The sequence below is a fragment of the Cololabis saira genome, chromosome 9, assembly GCF_033807715.1.
Source record: "Cololabis saira isolate AMF1-May2022 chromosome 9, fColSai1.1, whole genome shotgun sequence".
Taxonomy (NCBI): domain Eukaryota; kingdom Metazoa; phylum Chordata; class Actinopteri; order Beloniformes; family Belonidae; genus Cololabis; species Cololabis saira.
The window spans coordinates 19,362,448-19,376,978 of record NC_084595.1 but is presented as its reverse complement, the minus strand read 5'-3'; the positions used below and the strand labels follow the sequence as shown (position 1 = coordinate 19,376,978).

At 46.7% G+C, this 14,531-nt stretch overlaps 1 protein-coding gene across 6 annotated transcripts in view; it reads right to left on the bottom strand.

Moving 5' to 3' along the window:
• wdfy3 (WD repeat and FYVE domain containing 3) overlaps nucleotides 1-14,531 on the bottom strand; it is a 118,304-nt gene that overhangs the window by 32,884 nt on the left and 70,889 nt on the right. For 5 of the 6 annotated variants that reach the window (XM_061730681.1, XM_061730678.1, XM_061730680.1 and 2 more), the window contains 13 exons: nucleotides 10,955-11,055; nucleotides 8,425-8,643; nucleotides 8,113-8,297; nucleotides 7,575-7,806; nucleotides 7,322-7,482; nucleotides 5,822-5,933; nucleotides 5,553-5,743; nucleotides 5,150-5,302; nucleotides 4,979-5,052; nucleotides 3,958-4,119; nucleotides 3,771-3,865; nucleotides 3,567-3,687; nucleotides 2,061-2,278 (listed from right to left, as the gene is read on the bottom strand). In XM_061730681.1, the coding sequence (XP_061586665.1) occupies nucleotides 2,061-2,278; nucleotides 3,567-3,687; nucleotides 3,771-3,865; nucleotides 3,958-4,119; nucleotides 4,979-5,052; nucleotides 5,150-5,302; nucleotides 5,553-5,743; nucleotides 5,822-5,933; nucleotides 7,322-7,482; nucleotides 7,575-7,806; nucleotides 8,113-8,297; nucleotides 8,425-8,643; nucleotides 10,955-11,055 (2,024 nt within the window). The remainder of the gene's footprint in view (nucleotides 1-2,060; nucleotides 2,279-3,566; nucleotides 3,688-3,770; nucleotides 3,866-3,957; nucleotides 4,120-4,978; nucleotides 5,053-5,149; nucleotides 5,303-5,552; nucleotides 5,744-5,821; nucleotides 5,934-7,321; nucleotides 7,483-7,574; nucleotides 7,807-8,112; nucleotides 8,298-8,424; nucleotides 8,644-10,954; nucleotides 11,056-14,531) is intronic. The other variant, XM_061730679.1, reaches the window with a different exon arrangement.

The window sequence follows — 14,531 nt, the reverse complement described above, 5'->3', positions numbered from 1 at the left end:
TAATTATGTATATTTAATTGAGCCGTTCGTCTTGATGTGCATCATTTATACACTCTTCTTTTCTTGTTAACTCTCTCATTAACCTTGGTCCTTTTAAATGTGTCGTTTGATTGAGACCAAACAAGTCCACTTTAGTCTCATACGTCGTTCCAGAAGTTTTGTGGTTTTCTCCTGACAATTAATCCACACAAGCCAAACTTGTACCGTCATAAACTTTAACATTTAACCCTTCATGCCCGGCCCAGTCTCACACGTATGTTCTTATGTGGCATTTTCCCCTGTACCGGGGGCTCCAGGGTATCACGGGTTTTAACATGCTATTAAGTAGGGCTGGGGGTAAACCATTATTTTTAAAACGATTATTTGAACGATTAATCGACTAATGTAATGAGTAATGGGACGTTTATTCTAATGATTATTTTTCTGTTTATTCTATATATACTATTTATTTTATTTATTTATTTTCTTGATTAATATAAACCATAATTTATCAAATAAATAAAAAAATCCTCACTATAGTTTATTAAACAACACAGTTTTGCACAGCAAAATAAAAATAAGGAATACAATTATACAAAATTAAAAGGCCTGTTTACTCTAACAGTCCAACAAAAATCTCTCCTGTATAAAAATTACAAAAGATTTAAAAAAAATGCATTTTTACTGTATATTATCAAAATGTGTTACAAATAACATATTTGGATAAAACAGAGCACTGTTTCACACTAAATTACATAATTTTATTACATTAAAAGTCTAATCACGAAAGCAACTTTTCTATGGTGGATGGAAATAAAAAAAAACAACAGTTGTTATCGGTAGGAATAATTTTCCGGTGGCACTTTAGCGTCTGCTAACCGATTAAAAAAACGTTTTTCATGCCGGTAAACCAGAAAACAAATGTAGGAGCTGACTATAATTTGATCATTGGACGTTCATTTTTGCAGAGACGGGGGGGGGGGCTCCGCTTAACATGCTCCAACATCGCTGTTGTGTTGTTCTGGTATCAACTCCAAAAGGCGTTTGGGACTAAATTTAAAGTATTCACATACTTTTGATGACTTAGGGCTGTTTTTGGGGGCTTTTTTGCAGCTTTGTTGGGCTGTGAGGAGGTCGCAGTTTCAGTCTACATTTTGCAAAGTTTGAACAGTTTGTTTTGGTGACCTACGTGTGCATGGCGATGCGTCGACGACAAATTATGACCTCAAACGATATTTTGAAGTCGATGTGTCGATGACCTACTATTAAGGCCTGAAGACCTGAAGTTGTAGAGATAAGGTTGTTGGGTGTTTCTTCTCCAAGATCATTGCTGATGTCTTTCCTCTTTGGCACTGTGTTTTAAGCTGTCAATCGATAAGCAGAATCTGGGGGCGATTGTGGTGCTTCTTGATTTCGGTCTGGATTTCGTGGTAAACGTGTTGTCCAAAGAGGTCGTATCGTTCCTGATCTGAAGATCAGCCGAGAGCCGGATGAGTTATTGACTGTTGTGATCAAAGAGGGTGAATTTTCTTCTCCATGACAGCGGTAGCTTGTGGTTCAGCGGAGGCGGTCGCAGCATCGCAGCTACTGCAACAAATCAAACCGAACTACGCAGTTAAAAGGATCTCAAATCTGACATCTGTCACTAACCAGGGAGGTTCCCACGGCAACAGCAGTGGTTGTCAACCTACGAGTTGTGCTAGCGAGGGAAGCAGGGGAAGGGTTGGGGGTTTTCATTCAGAGCTGCAGAATCACTTTGATGGTGACGAGGTTGAACACAACTGAGTCTAGGAGGGACTACGATCGCAGCGGGAGGGAAAGCAGGGAGGCAGAAGAGTTTAAAAAGTGGGAGGACGAACCCTTGGCCGTGCGACGCACAAACCGTGCAGCTGTGTGTTTACCGAACGAAGGCCAACTCCGACGGAAAGCGTGTCCGGAGTGAGGCGAGGCGTCTGGAGAGCCTTGTTACAACATACAAGTGTTCACAGCGGACATCGTCACTGCATCTTACAGCTGCAGGGACTCGTGGAAGAATCACACTTCTTTAAAATACTTATCACTAACTCGAGCACTGCGCTCACCCAGGACGGTGCCGATCTTATTGGTCAGGACAGAGTCTGTGTGATCCAGCCAGCCTCCTCCGCACAGGCCCTCCTTGAAGCGGTTGAGGATGGGCTGGTTGGACAGCAGCACCACCAGGATCCACAGCGCCACCGTCACCGTGCTGGAGTGGAGATGTTCCTCCATGAACATCAGGAGCCAGTCGAAGCCGAGCGTCCGGACCAGCTCCTCACACGCCCTGCAGACGAAGAGGGGTGGGAACCCGTGAACCTGGGCACCTCCTAACTTTCTATAACACTTTTCACAGTTTTATTGCAGCTTTTTAAATCACATGGTACCAGTAGCTGGCTTGTTTTCCACCATCATGGTGTTGGAATCGTTGGAGCCTCTCTGACTCGCCGGGTCACGTTCTCAAAGCTCAAACCGCCTAGTGTTTTAATAAACTAGGACATCTGGAGCGGATCGATTACAGACGATGAAAGACAGTTTGAAAGAATTAATTTAATGGAGTCACTAGTGAAACAATCCATTCATGTCAAACGACGCCCGAACCAGCATCTCCTCCTCCTCCCACCAGCTAACGGTGGCAGTAGCTGGAGGCCGGGACACGGACCGTATTGTTCCCTCAGTTAACTCAAAATTAAATGATTAAGTTAACCTGTGATCTAATGGCGCTTTTCCACCAATACCTACTCAGCCGACTCAACTTGCCCTCATTTCTTTTCCATACCCGGATCAGAAGTAGGCGGGTTGGAGCAGAGCTGCTGTGACGTACTCGATTGTGCGACACAGTTCGTCTCGGCGCTGCTGAAAAGTTCGTTTGTAGCCCTGAGCAGACATGGACTGACAAAGCTCCTGATATATTTTCTCATTCCTCATCGCCCCATCTAGCTCTCTCTGAATATTTTCCTCTGACACCATTAGACCACGGGACAGACATTTGTGCTGCCATTGTTCTTCGAATAAAATGAACCAGAAGCCGCGAGTCGCTCTTTCACTGATGTCACAACCTGACTCAGACGTCTCCAACCCCCCGACCAATCGGTGGCCTGTAGTGTGATGACGTCAGATACAACCCGACTCAGCCCGCTTACAACCTCGGCAGAATAGTTACAGAAAAAGTATCTACTCGGCCCGGTTAGACTCCTAGTGGAAAAGCGCCAAACTGAGGCGAGTCGGGCTGAGTAGGTACATGATCAGCGACTTACGCTGCCAGAATCAGGACCAACAAGACTTTAAATCATTTAAAACCAGCGTTCATCTCCAATATTCAGGGAGGAAACTTGGGCACGAGCAGCCTGAAGGGAGCGAGTAAATGATGAGTGATGAGGATATCACCAACAGCAAAACCCTGTTTTCCTCTCTTCGATCCGTCCCCGCTGGGCTAAAACAATCGGAGACGATCGGAGACCGGGTCGGTCCGGTCTGGACCGGTTCAGCAGCGGACGGCGGGGAGAGAAACTGCCCTGGTTTCTGCCTCGAGGCGCTCAGGTTTGGCTCGGATGTGGGCGTTTCTGATGTCTTACTGGGCGTTGACGGAGCACTTCTCCTTGGTGGTGAAGAGCAGCCGGAGCAGGTTGTCCAGGAGTCGGTTCCTCAGCAGGATCAGGCTGGCAGACAGCAGGCCGCCGAAGTCCTCGTCATTACCTGGACATACAACCACGTTGTCAGGAGGCTGGAGAAAAAGAGGGTCGGTAGGGCTAGTAACTATGGCAACAAGAGAAATGCACCTCCATCAATCTTCTCCTCGTTGTTGATTTCCATGACGACAAACTTCTCGCAAACGGCAAACGTGGGCAGAGTAGAGGAGATGAACTGGCCGAACCTGCGAGAGGGAAAACAGCGAAACTCAATATGTCTGCGGGCGTGTTTTTCCCACCGACACGGGGCCGGGCGCTCCGGGCGGCGAGGGCTCACCGCAGCAGGTCGTACGGGTTGGGGAAGCCCTGCAGCAGCAGACTGAGCACGCTGCAGATGGCGGCAACAGTGGGCTGCGACAGCGAGGTGTCCCTCAGCGTCAGCAGCAGCTTCGGGATGAGCTGGAAATCCCTCAACAGTTTGGCGTTCTTCGCCGCTTCGCTGTTAAGAGGCAAAAAGAAACGTTTGAATATCTTGACCGAGGTTTGTTGGGATGTTTCACCCATACCTGTCAAGTCTCCCGTTTTGGCCGGGAAACTACCGTATTTTACCCCTCTTTCCCACCGTACTCCCGTATTAGTATTTTTCCGTTTTATAATATGATCATTTTTAAACTGCAAACTGAATTTTCACAGGCCTCGCGAGAACTGCCATTTGCTGTAGCCTGGGTCGCGAGGTTAGTGGCAACAACGGGAACAAACTCAGAACAGATCAGAGATGGATGGATGTAACCAGAGAGAAGACATTTCTGCTAAAAAAAGCGAAGCGACTTTGTGTAAATATCTCTAAAAATGGGATATTAAATTTACTTTCCTAAAGAAGAGCAGGATGTTACAGTTACGTGTTCTGTAAGATGTGTAACTGTGATTTTAGTGTCTCTCATGGGGGGAAGGACCGATGTCCGTCGGTGAATGCCAGAGAGCCACATGAGTGAAAATGACAAATTAAAAGAAAATGTAAATGTTTCACTTGAAGACAATCAATGTGTATATAAACTGAAGATATTTAAAATAAATAAATATGCTTTAATTCACTTTTTGTGTTTTCATTTAGGCTCTATTATAGGAATCATACACATAGGAATGTGTCAACAAAGGCAGAACTATCAGGTTCTGAGCACATAATTGTAGTTTGTAAGTGGTTGACAGGTAGTTATTTTAGATTTCTTGTAAATCTGTCTTAAAATGTAAGATCCTGGACCTTGGTTGGGCTGGTGGGAGAGCGGCGGAATATTTCCAGTATTTTTAATCCAAAACTTGACAGGTATGTGTTCCTCCACAAATGAAGTTCAGGAACTCACCTGGATTCTGTCAGCAGCTCAATGAAATGTTCAAACAGAGACAGGTGGAGCTCGTACGGGGCGTGGAGCCAGACCTGGGGAGCACAAGAGCATGATGGGTCAGGGTTAGCACGGGACCCCGGCGGCCCGGGTCACGCCACCTGAAGACTTCAGCGTCCCCAGAACCCTCACCTCAAAGTCGCACAGCAGGTCCTGGAAGGCCGTAGAGTTGGGGATGATGGAGGTCTCGTGGCCGCTGTCGACCGTCCCCACCAGAGAGAAGGTCAGGTGGAGGATGTGGCTGTTGAGCAGCGAGCGCTTCTTCTTCAGCAGCATAGCCAGCAGCTGCAGGGGCAACAACGCCGTTTCACACCTGAACAAGTCAAACTCAATGCCACCATGTGGCATTACCTCATCTGACCACACGGGGGCGCACGGATCTGCTGATCGCAACAATACTGCGCCTATGAGTCGGGACGGTAGTCGCAGGTGCACTACTGCTGCCATCATGTGGTCAGAGTGGGTATTAATACATATAGTGTCTTTAATAAAATCAACGTAAGAGTTGAAGCCCCAAACGGGCCGCGGGTCTGACCTGGTAGCCTTTGATGCGCTCCATCTCCTTACTGGCCAGCGGGTTGCTCTTCACCACACACACTAAAGCTTTGACAGCCGCATAGAGGCCCTCCACGTCTGACGCCATGGCAACCAGGCCCAAGATGGCAGCAGCGCCCCCCACGTACTGCAGGTTGGTGGCAACGGGTTTGGGCACGAAGGCACGGACCCCTGAGGGGGAAGACCGGAGGTGAGTTCACACTTGCGGAGACGGTGTTTTTGATTTACACAAAGGTTGCGTGTTTTTACCTAAATATCCAACGACAGCAGCTCCGATGGTCCGCGCCGGCCCGTTCAGGTGGCCGGCGGCGTTATGGATCAGCTTGACCGGAGTGGCGTTCTCATGAGAGGACACGGCGAGCTGAAGAGACAAGAAGTTCATCACTTTTGATCCTTTTTTTCATCTAATGCCCAAAGTTTTTTCCAGGTTGTCAGTTTTTAAGAGCTGCAATATTATTTCCGTGCGTGAAAGATTTATTAAAGTCTCGTAGCCCGTTACAGTGGAAAAACTCTGCAATAATAGGGCCCTAACTTTCAAGATGACAACCAATTTAACCAGGTGTGAAGATGGCTCTAAACGCAACAGACGATTTTAGATGGTTTCATAATTCTGGGCGCTTAAAGCATAAAAACATCTAAAATCGTGACACATTTTCACAACTGCCTGCAGAATAGGCTGGCTGCAGCCTGACGCGACTCATAAACACGCGGGGAGTCTGGCTGGCGGGGAAACGACCTGTGGCGAGAGATAATTAGTGCTAAGCCATGTCACCAGTCCACTTATTGTGTGTGTGTGTGTGTGGGTGTGGGCGTGTGAGTGTGTGCACAGGTATATGAGTGTGAGTGAGTGTGTGTGTACGCGTGGGGGGTGGGGTCGTATGGAATGTTTTAAATTGTGTTTTTTATTGTTATTTTATTCTGCATGTAAAGCACCATGTGTTGCATTTTATATTGTATGATTTGGCGCTATACAAATAAATAAAGTTTAAGTTTAAGTTTATAAGGACGGACCTCGCGTTGACTTCATGATGACGTGCTGGTCACTTTAATAGCAGACATGTGACCAGAATCAACACTCACGAAGGGAATTTTTATCTATTTGATTGATTTATGCACAACAGAACGTATCTTTGCAACTATAACGTGAAAAGAAAACTGTTTTTTTCTTTTAACTTTGCTGAAGCTCTGCACCAAAAGTTACATCCAGTTTACTAATCTGATCCAGGAAGTGCTGGAATGTGCGGCTTCCTGTGTGGAAATAAAAGTGAGTAAATATGCTGACGATCGTGTTCAGAAATCCAGCTTTGCAGCACGTCAGCAGGTTGGGGTCACGTTGGTGGTGGAAGTGGACTTCTGCAGGTACGAGTGTGACCATGTGACCAAGCCGGTGGCTCGGAGCTTCTCTGCTCTGAGCCACCGAGCTGCTCTGAGGTCAGACTGGTGACGGGTGCAGAGGTAAGTCTGGCAGAGGTTGGCCGGAGCTCTGGAGGTCTTAATTTTAGCTCTGGTTTAGTCTGTCCTCGTTTCAGACATCACTAATGAAAAGACATCTGAAACAAGGACATATTGGACCAGAATTAATGTTCGGTACCAAATAATCCCAAAACCTGAAAATAAAGATTTTTAGATGTACTGTTTTAGATGCGACTGGTCAGCAGCCTCTTTTAGATTTTATTGTTTATATATTCTAACTGCGCTCGTCTCTGACGTCTGACTGAGGCACCCAGCGGCTATGGCGGCGGGTCTCACCTGTTTGGCGATGGCTTTGCTGTCCAGCTTGTTGTAGACCTTCCTGATTTTGGCCACGGTCAGCGTGGAGACGGAGAGTGCGTGGAGGCTGACGGAAACCTTCTCCTCTGGGACCAACGCCACCGGCGTGGCTGGAGCCACCTCCGTCTTGGAGTCTTTACCTGGAAGGGAATGAAAAAGAAATAGGGTCAGAACAGGAGAAAAGCGCGAGGAGGCGGGCGGCGAAGGGGTGGGCGGCGAAGCGGGCGCTCACAGGGCAAGTAGACGGCCTGAAAGCTTCCTGCGTAGCTGGGACCGAGCTCAAAGATGGCGGCGACGCTGCTGGCGGGTAACACCTCCTCCAGGAAGTTGCTGGGTCCCAGACGCCACACCAGGTTGGAGATTTGGCGCTGGGCGGGTGGCGTCCCCACGTACCCGTACACGGTGCTCACCACGGGAGGGTTGGTGGAGCCGGAGCCTCCGGGGGCGCTGTGGATGTAGTGGAGCTGCAGGAGACGGAGACACGCGGGTTGATGGGGGCGGATTATACTGTTTTTTAAAGATTAAGACACGTAAAGTCAGTTTCAGAGACAACATCTGACCCGTTGCTGTATAAATTAAACTAATTCATCTAGGGATTTATGAAATCTATCGAACTGATAAGTTACCCGACGATATGGGAGGAAAATAACATTTTACGGGACCCATAAACGAGTTAAACCCGATAAATCAATGATAAATCTGATTGCTCTTTGTTTTAATCGGACACATCTGTGTTCTTGATTTTATCCCACGCCGGCCTGTAATGGTACCTTGACGGTGCTGACGAGCTGACCGTCCAGGTACAGCGTGGCCATGCTGTTCTTCAGCATGCCTTTGCTCATGACCAGCACCAGGTGGTGCCACTGGCCCTCCACGATCAGCTCGCCACAGCGGAAACGGGCGCAGCAGGGCAGGATCTCGTAGAAGGAGGCTTCCTCGCTGGACTCATCCGCTGCTTGATGGAGGAGGAAGGGGGGGGGCACAGGGGGAGGCTTTTTTAGTTATTATAGCACTCATATCCTCAACTTCTTGCATTATTTCAAGCGCTCGTATACTGAGCGTTGGGTCAGAGAGACGCTCACAGTAGGTCTGCAGGAGCTCCTCCTTGGTGGAGACGGTGAGCGAGCGGTCTTTGGCCGACAGGACCACCGCCAGGCAGACGAAGTGCTGCTCCGAGGACGTGGCCCGACGCACGACCGTCAGCAGCCGCACCGGGTGGGCCTGGGGAGCCGAGCTGAAGCGCTCCACGCAGAACCAGGTGGAGTAGCTCAGGCCTGACGGAGGCGGGAACAAGCGCTCGCCTGGACGACAAGAGAGCGGAGATTAGGAGGATTCCAATAATCAGCAGCAGCTTGCAGCATCACCAGCCTCCGGATACGCTCTTAAAGATTGAAACCCATCAATCAAACCTCACATCTTTTTCCTGTCATTCAGCATTTTATTAAAAACTAATTTTTAGAATAAACTATTAATAAAAGAATGAGAGGAAACTTTGCAGCAACATGAAAACGCTGGATTAGGATTCCCTGTCTTGGGCGCCACTACAAGGACGCCGGCGCTCAACAGGTGTCCCAGGATGATGATAAATCCACACGTTCGTGGAGGAGATGATGATGATGAAAAAAACACTTATTTCTGTTAATCATTCAGGGTCAAAGCTCCTCGATAGGTGTTTTTGGATGATGTCATCCCCTGATATGGGTGGGATGAGAGCGCGCGTGCGCGCGGGGGTGGGTGGGGGTGAATGAGGTAAGGGGAAAGAAGAAAGGTGACAAAGAGATAGATTTAGGGCAACGGAAGGGAAAAGAAGAGAGGAAAGGAGAGGAGAGAGGGAGGGGAACGATGTGTCCAACTGTGCTTCATAAATATTTAAACAACCTACTTCTGAGAAATTCAACTAACATCACAGATTTGTTTTTTTCTCAGTTAAAAACATTTTTTTTTCTTTTAGATAAATAGCTAAAACTGTTTTTTCTTTTTCTTTTTAGTTTTATAATACAGAATTTTATGTGCTGTAAAAAACATTACATAAATCAAACAGCACGGAACATACAGGTCACCGAAGGGGGTGTATTATGTGTGTATCAAAAACAAAACAAAAAACAAATATTGCACTAGGTCAGTGGTTCCCAACCTTTCTCAACTCAGGGACCACTTTTATGTCTCAAAAATGTTTGCGGCCCACCTCCGAACTTTTTAATTCTCCCTGTTGCTAGCCAGCTATCCATCTTTATACTCCAGTTTCAGGTATCAGCATCAAACGTAAATAAGTCAAGTGCAATGCAGTACCCGCTGCAAAGTGGTCCGACCGATAACAACAAAAGTTCCTATCGCTCATTTGCTTGTCACATGTCTAATACTTGAAGGAAAACAAAACGAAATAATGAAAATAATATTTAAACATTTTTAATATAATTTTAAACATAACTGAGTTTTAACATTTAAAACATTATTCTGTATTTTATAATTAATTATACCCCCGCCCACAAAAATCATACAGTAAGTCCATCCAATATGCAGAGTGGGGAAGGTGTCTGGTTTGTACCATACGGATTTATCCGACAAATCCGTATGGTACAAACCAGTCAGGGGAACAAAGTTGTTCAAACATTTGTGGGTAATGATATCAACAAGGACATGTCCAATGCCGATGCAATTTCCAATCAGTCCAAGATATTAAGTGACAATAAACATCCCTCATAGTATATAAAACTGCTTTTTTAATAGTTATTTTGTAAAAGGTTTATTCATCGCGGGATTGGGGATGAAAGCAGAGGTTTCTGGTGCCTTAGTTCTTCTCTTCAATAAACAAATAAAACATAAGAAGCGACAAGAAAAGAAACGGGCCTCTTTGTCTCTTACGGCTGAAATGAATAATTACTGAGAGGTTTAAACTTCATGCACGATGAAGAAGAGAAGAAGAAAGTGGAAACATGTCAAACAAAACAGATGAAACAGACACAATGAATTTGTGGAAAAACACTTATGAAACACGCTGTAAAACCTCCATTTCTATGTTTCTATTCTTGTTCACATTTTACTTTAAACACTAAAAGCTGTTGGACTCGTGCCGACGGCCCAACGCAATCAGGCTCATGTCTCCAGCTGCTGCCCACAATGCATTGCAACCAACCAACCAACAAACCAACTGGGTCTTCACCTGCATGGGTTTGATTACAGGAGGCCCGGCCCATCTGGACTGAGCCCTTAAGCCTGGCTCAACGGTGAGACCACAGATTCTTGCTTTTCCAACATTCACACGAGTCTGGCCCGTCTCCCAGTTCAGTTTGCCCGGGGAGACCCGACCAATGACCCCCGGAGCTTCGGCGTCGGGGTCTCCTGGGATCATTCAGACACGCAGACCCTCGCTAAGGCCCTCGAGGTGGTCCAACCGGTGCACATGCACCACGTGGACTGAAATATTACCACTCCGGGGTCGGTTCCTGGTCATGGAGACACCACCGGCAGTAAAACGACCCCGCCCCCTTAATGGAGCCCTCGGGCGAGAACATCTGTGCAGCTCCGAACCCTCTCATCAACAACAGATGTTTGCTGCTGCACATATTTGCTCCGCTAGTAAGCAAACATCGAGGTGCAGCATCCTTGTCTCACCTGTCCCCATCCCGCTCAGGACGGCTCCGTCGCTGACCCCGGAGGCGTTGGTGTTGTTGGTCGGGGCGTTGTGGGGGGCCAGGCTGGGCAGGAACAGACACCTACAAGAGACGACGGAGGAGAAGGCGTCACTTCACAACAACGGAGTCATTGGTGCAGCTGCAGAAACAAAAGCTTTACACCAGAATATGCTAATTTCCAAGGGTTAATTATGCCTGAGGGTCCGGTTCCACACATTTGGATCTTCTTGCACTTGGATTGTTCTGATGATGACCCAGCTAGTGACAGGGAGGAGGAAGTCGACTGTAAACGGGGGAAAGTCAAACTCGTGTACTCGTTTCAAGGACGTCCGCAGATGTGGGAGGATCGTGCATGGGCTTCTTCTGCTGACTCACGGCCCCTCGTTGAAGCCGACATTTCTCTCCTCTTTAATCACGCTGAAGCAGCACTGAAGATGCGGAGGCTTCTGGGAAATGAACTCCGGTATTTGGGGTAAATCTTTCAAGCAAATTAAGGGCCAATCCCGATACATACCCCACTTTCTTCCACTAGCCCTCCCTCACTACCACTACCCCTAAAAAAGAAGCCAGAGATTTTAGGGCACTTGAAATCTTCCCTGGGGCCTGTCCCAATATTCCCACTACTCCTACTTTTCAGCACAACCCCTAAAATCAGGAAGCTGAGAGCCAAAAGCTGTTTTAATTTCAGCTGTAGCACTGTTAATATGCCACTTTATTAAGTTTTAATATTTTTTCAGGCGTAAAAGTAACCGATAAGATCCCCAACCTGGGCTCAGTTTGTCCAAATAACGCCTGTTAAGAAATTTGATCTGATGTTTTCGGCGATGATAAGAGCCGCCGGCTCGGAGCAGCAGCAGCAGCAGCAGCAGCAGCAGCAGCTCACGTACAGACGTGATCGCCGGGTCAACCTGCGCCGTCATCCCGGGGAGAAACCTGCAGTTCTGTGGAGAATTACCCCTGGCTGAAATAAATCATTTAGGAAGATAAATGTTGGTTTAATAACAGTAATAACAGTTGTAGCTACGCCTGTTAAGAAATTTGCTCCGAAAATTTTGGGATTTCTCCCTGCCTGCCAGCTCCGGAGCTGATTTATGGTTCTGCGTTAAATCGGCGTAGGCGTAGGGTACGGCGCGCGTAACCTACGCCGTAGGCTCTGCGTTGGTGTAACGCGGAACCATAAATCAGCCTTTATTCTGGCGAGGTTTGAAAAAGACTTCGCAACAACGGGCAAACGAGTGATAATGTACATTCACTGAGTGAATATTATGAAAGTAAAATATATATTTCTCGCTAGAAATTTAAATAAAAACGCATTTTTATGCAGAAACTAACTCAAAATATTGATTTTATTCACTAAAAAATAAGAAATGTCCGCCATGTTCTTTTTTTTGATTCAGTCCGCAAATGACGACGAAAAGCATTCTGGGAAATTTTTCTGGCCCTAGATCAGCTAGTGAGCATCGGAAAAACCTCGATCCGTAGGGACAGATTCATAGCCACTACACTCGTTTTCTTCACTACCCCTAGGTGAAAATAGGAATTGGGACACCACTACCTTCACGGGAACGCGCAAAATTTAGGGGTAGGGCTGATAACTAGGGGTAGTAGGAGTATTGGGACAGGGCCTAAGACATTTACTGTCATGTTCCTTGATTATCTCCACAGTCCGCTGGCTGCTCATCTCTTATAACAAAGGACAAAAAAAGTGGAAACAGAGTGGAGGGGGCTCAAAACATAAACATTGCTCCAGCCAATCATGGACGAGGGGAGGGGTTATGCTTGAGGACATGAAGTGGGGAAGAAGCTAGCTCTCCTTATTTTGCTTAAAATATCACCAGACCTATCACCTAGAAATCCCTTACCCTACCTTTAAGTTGATTTAAATTGAGTATAATACTATAATAAATAATAATAACACTGGACAGACTAGACAATAATGCGACTAACATAGGAGATCTGTTTTTTTAGTGTTTCTGGACAAATCGGAAGCGTTGTATGGATAAATTCCTGTAAGCTCAACAAGAGAGATGTATGAGATATGGTTGCATTTATACGTGAAGAAACCCAGAATGTTTCAAACTCTCACAACCTCCACGTGGGAGATTTTATCACAGGTTCTTCCACTAACTCCATCTTAAGCTGGGGGTCATCTTGATTCTCACGTAAACTAACATATACTGTTCACGTTCAGCTTCTGGCTGCAAGTCGTGATGTCATCAACCCAGGAAGTGGCCAGTACAGCGTCAAGATAAACGGGGACACCACGTTCAAATGGATGAGACGAAAAGGCCGAAACTGTCACAGTTTCATACTTTAGCTTGGCTGACTTAGCTTATGCTAACCTGTGATGCTAACTACATATACTTATATGACTCTACATCAATTTTCCAATAAACTCTGTTCAAAACATTCTCATTTCAAGTGTTGCTACTGAGACGACATCTGAGATGAATGCCAAAGCTGAAACGAGGACTAGCGGTGCTCTGCTGGGACCCGCAGTCGCAGGTTGGATTAGATACGTAGTATTGATTGGCACCGTAGCCGGATTGACCTCGGGAACCACCTGACTTCCACTGGGAGAGAAATCATCCACTGAGGCCGATCCACGTTGCAAGAGCTTGCAAAACTGCTAGCAAACATTTCACCAAAACTGTTATGAGACGTGTGAACACGGAGGCCAATGGAGACTCGGTTTTGGGGCCCCTAGTGGTCGGTTGAGGATCTGCACATTTTTATTTCCTTGTTGGCTTCAACCTGGAGGTTAAAATGTCGGCGCTTGGAAGACACTTAAGAGCTTCCAGAATCAGAATCAGAATCAGAATCAGCTTTATTGGCCAGGTTCGAACATTGTCCAACAAGGAATTTGATTCGGTTATTTCGCTCTTTGGTAGTAAAAAAAGACAGTCGATCAATCAGAAAACACTTACGATAACATCATTTCTTTGTCAGGAGGTTGTACTGGGACTCTTAACGACCTTATTATCATTAATATTATTTTAATATTATTTTTCTCCTCTCATTTATCCACCTGGAGCATGAGTTCAAAGGTCAGGGTTGCTCACAGCACAGCTACCCAGAAGCTGGCAGCCTGTCAATGATGTCCTTTCACCTTCCCCAGGACGCCTCCCAAGGACACAAACACTCATTCAACAGCGTTTCTGTCAAACTGACGAATAGACCCGCCCCCTCCGCGGCTCCACGGCAATGACGCGCGTCTCCCTTCTCCGCCTCACTCATCACCTTGATGAGATTATACAAAAAGCTGCTCTTCAGAAAGAAAAGTCTGCTTCCCTCTTCCCCCATCTTCCCAGCCTGATAGCATCTTCCTCGCCCGCTGAGAGTCGGCTGGCTGGTTGAGAGAGTGTGTATGTGTGTGTGTGTGTGTGTGTGTGTGTGTGTGTGTGTGTGTGTGTGTGTGTGTGTGTGTGTGTATGACAGAGAGTGGTACCATGTGTGTTTAAGAAAAGAGATTGCATGTGATTCCTAACAGCAGCGGGAGCATCAATATTTCATACTGACAGATGGGAGAGAAAAGAGAGGCTCCGTGTGTGTGTGTG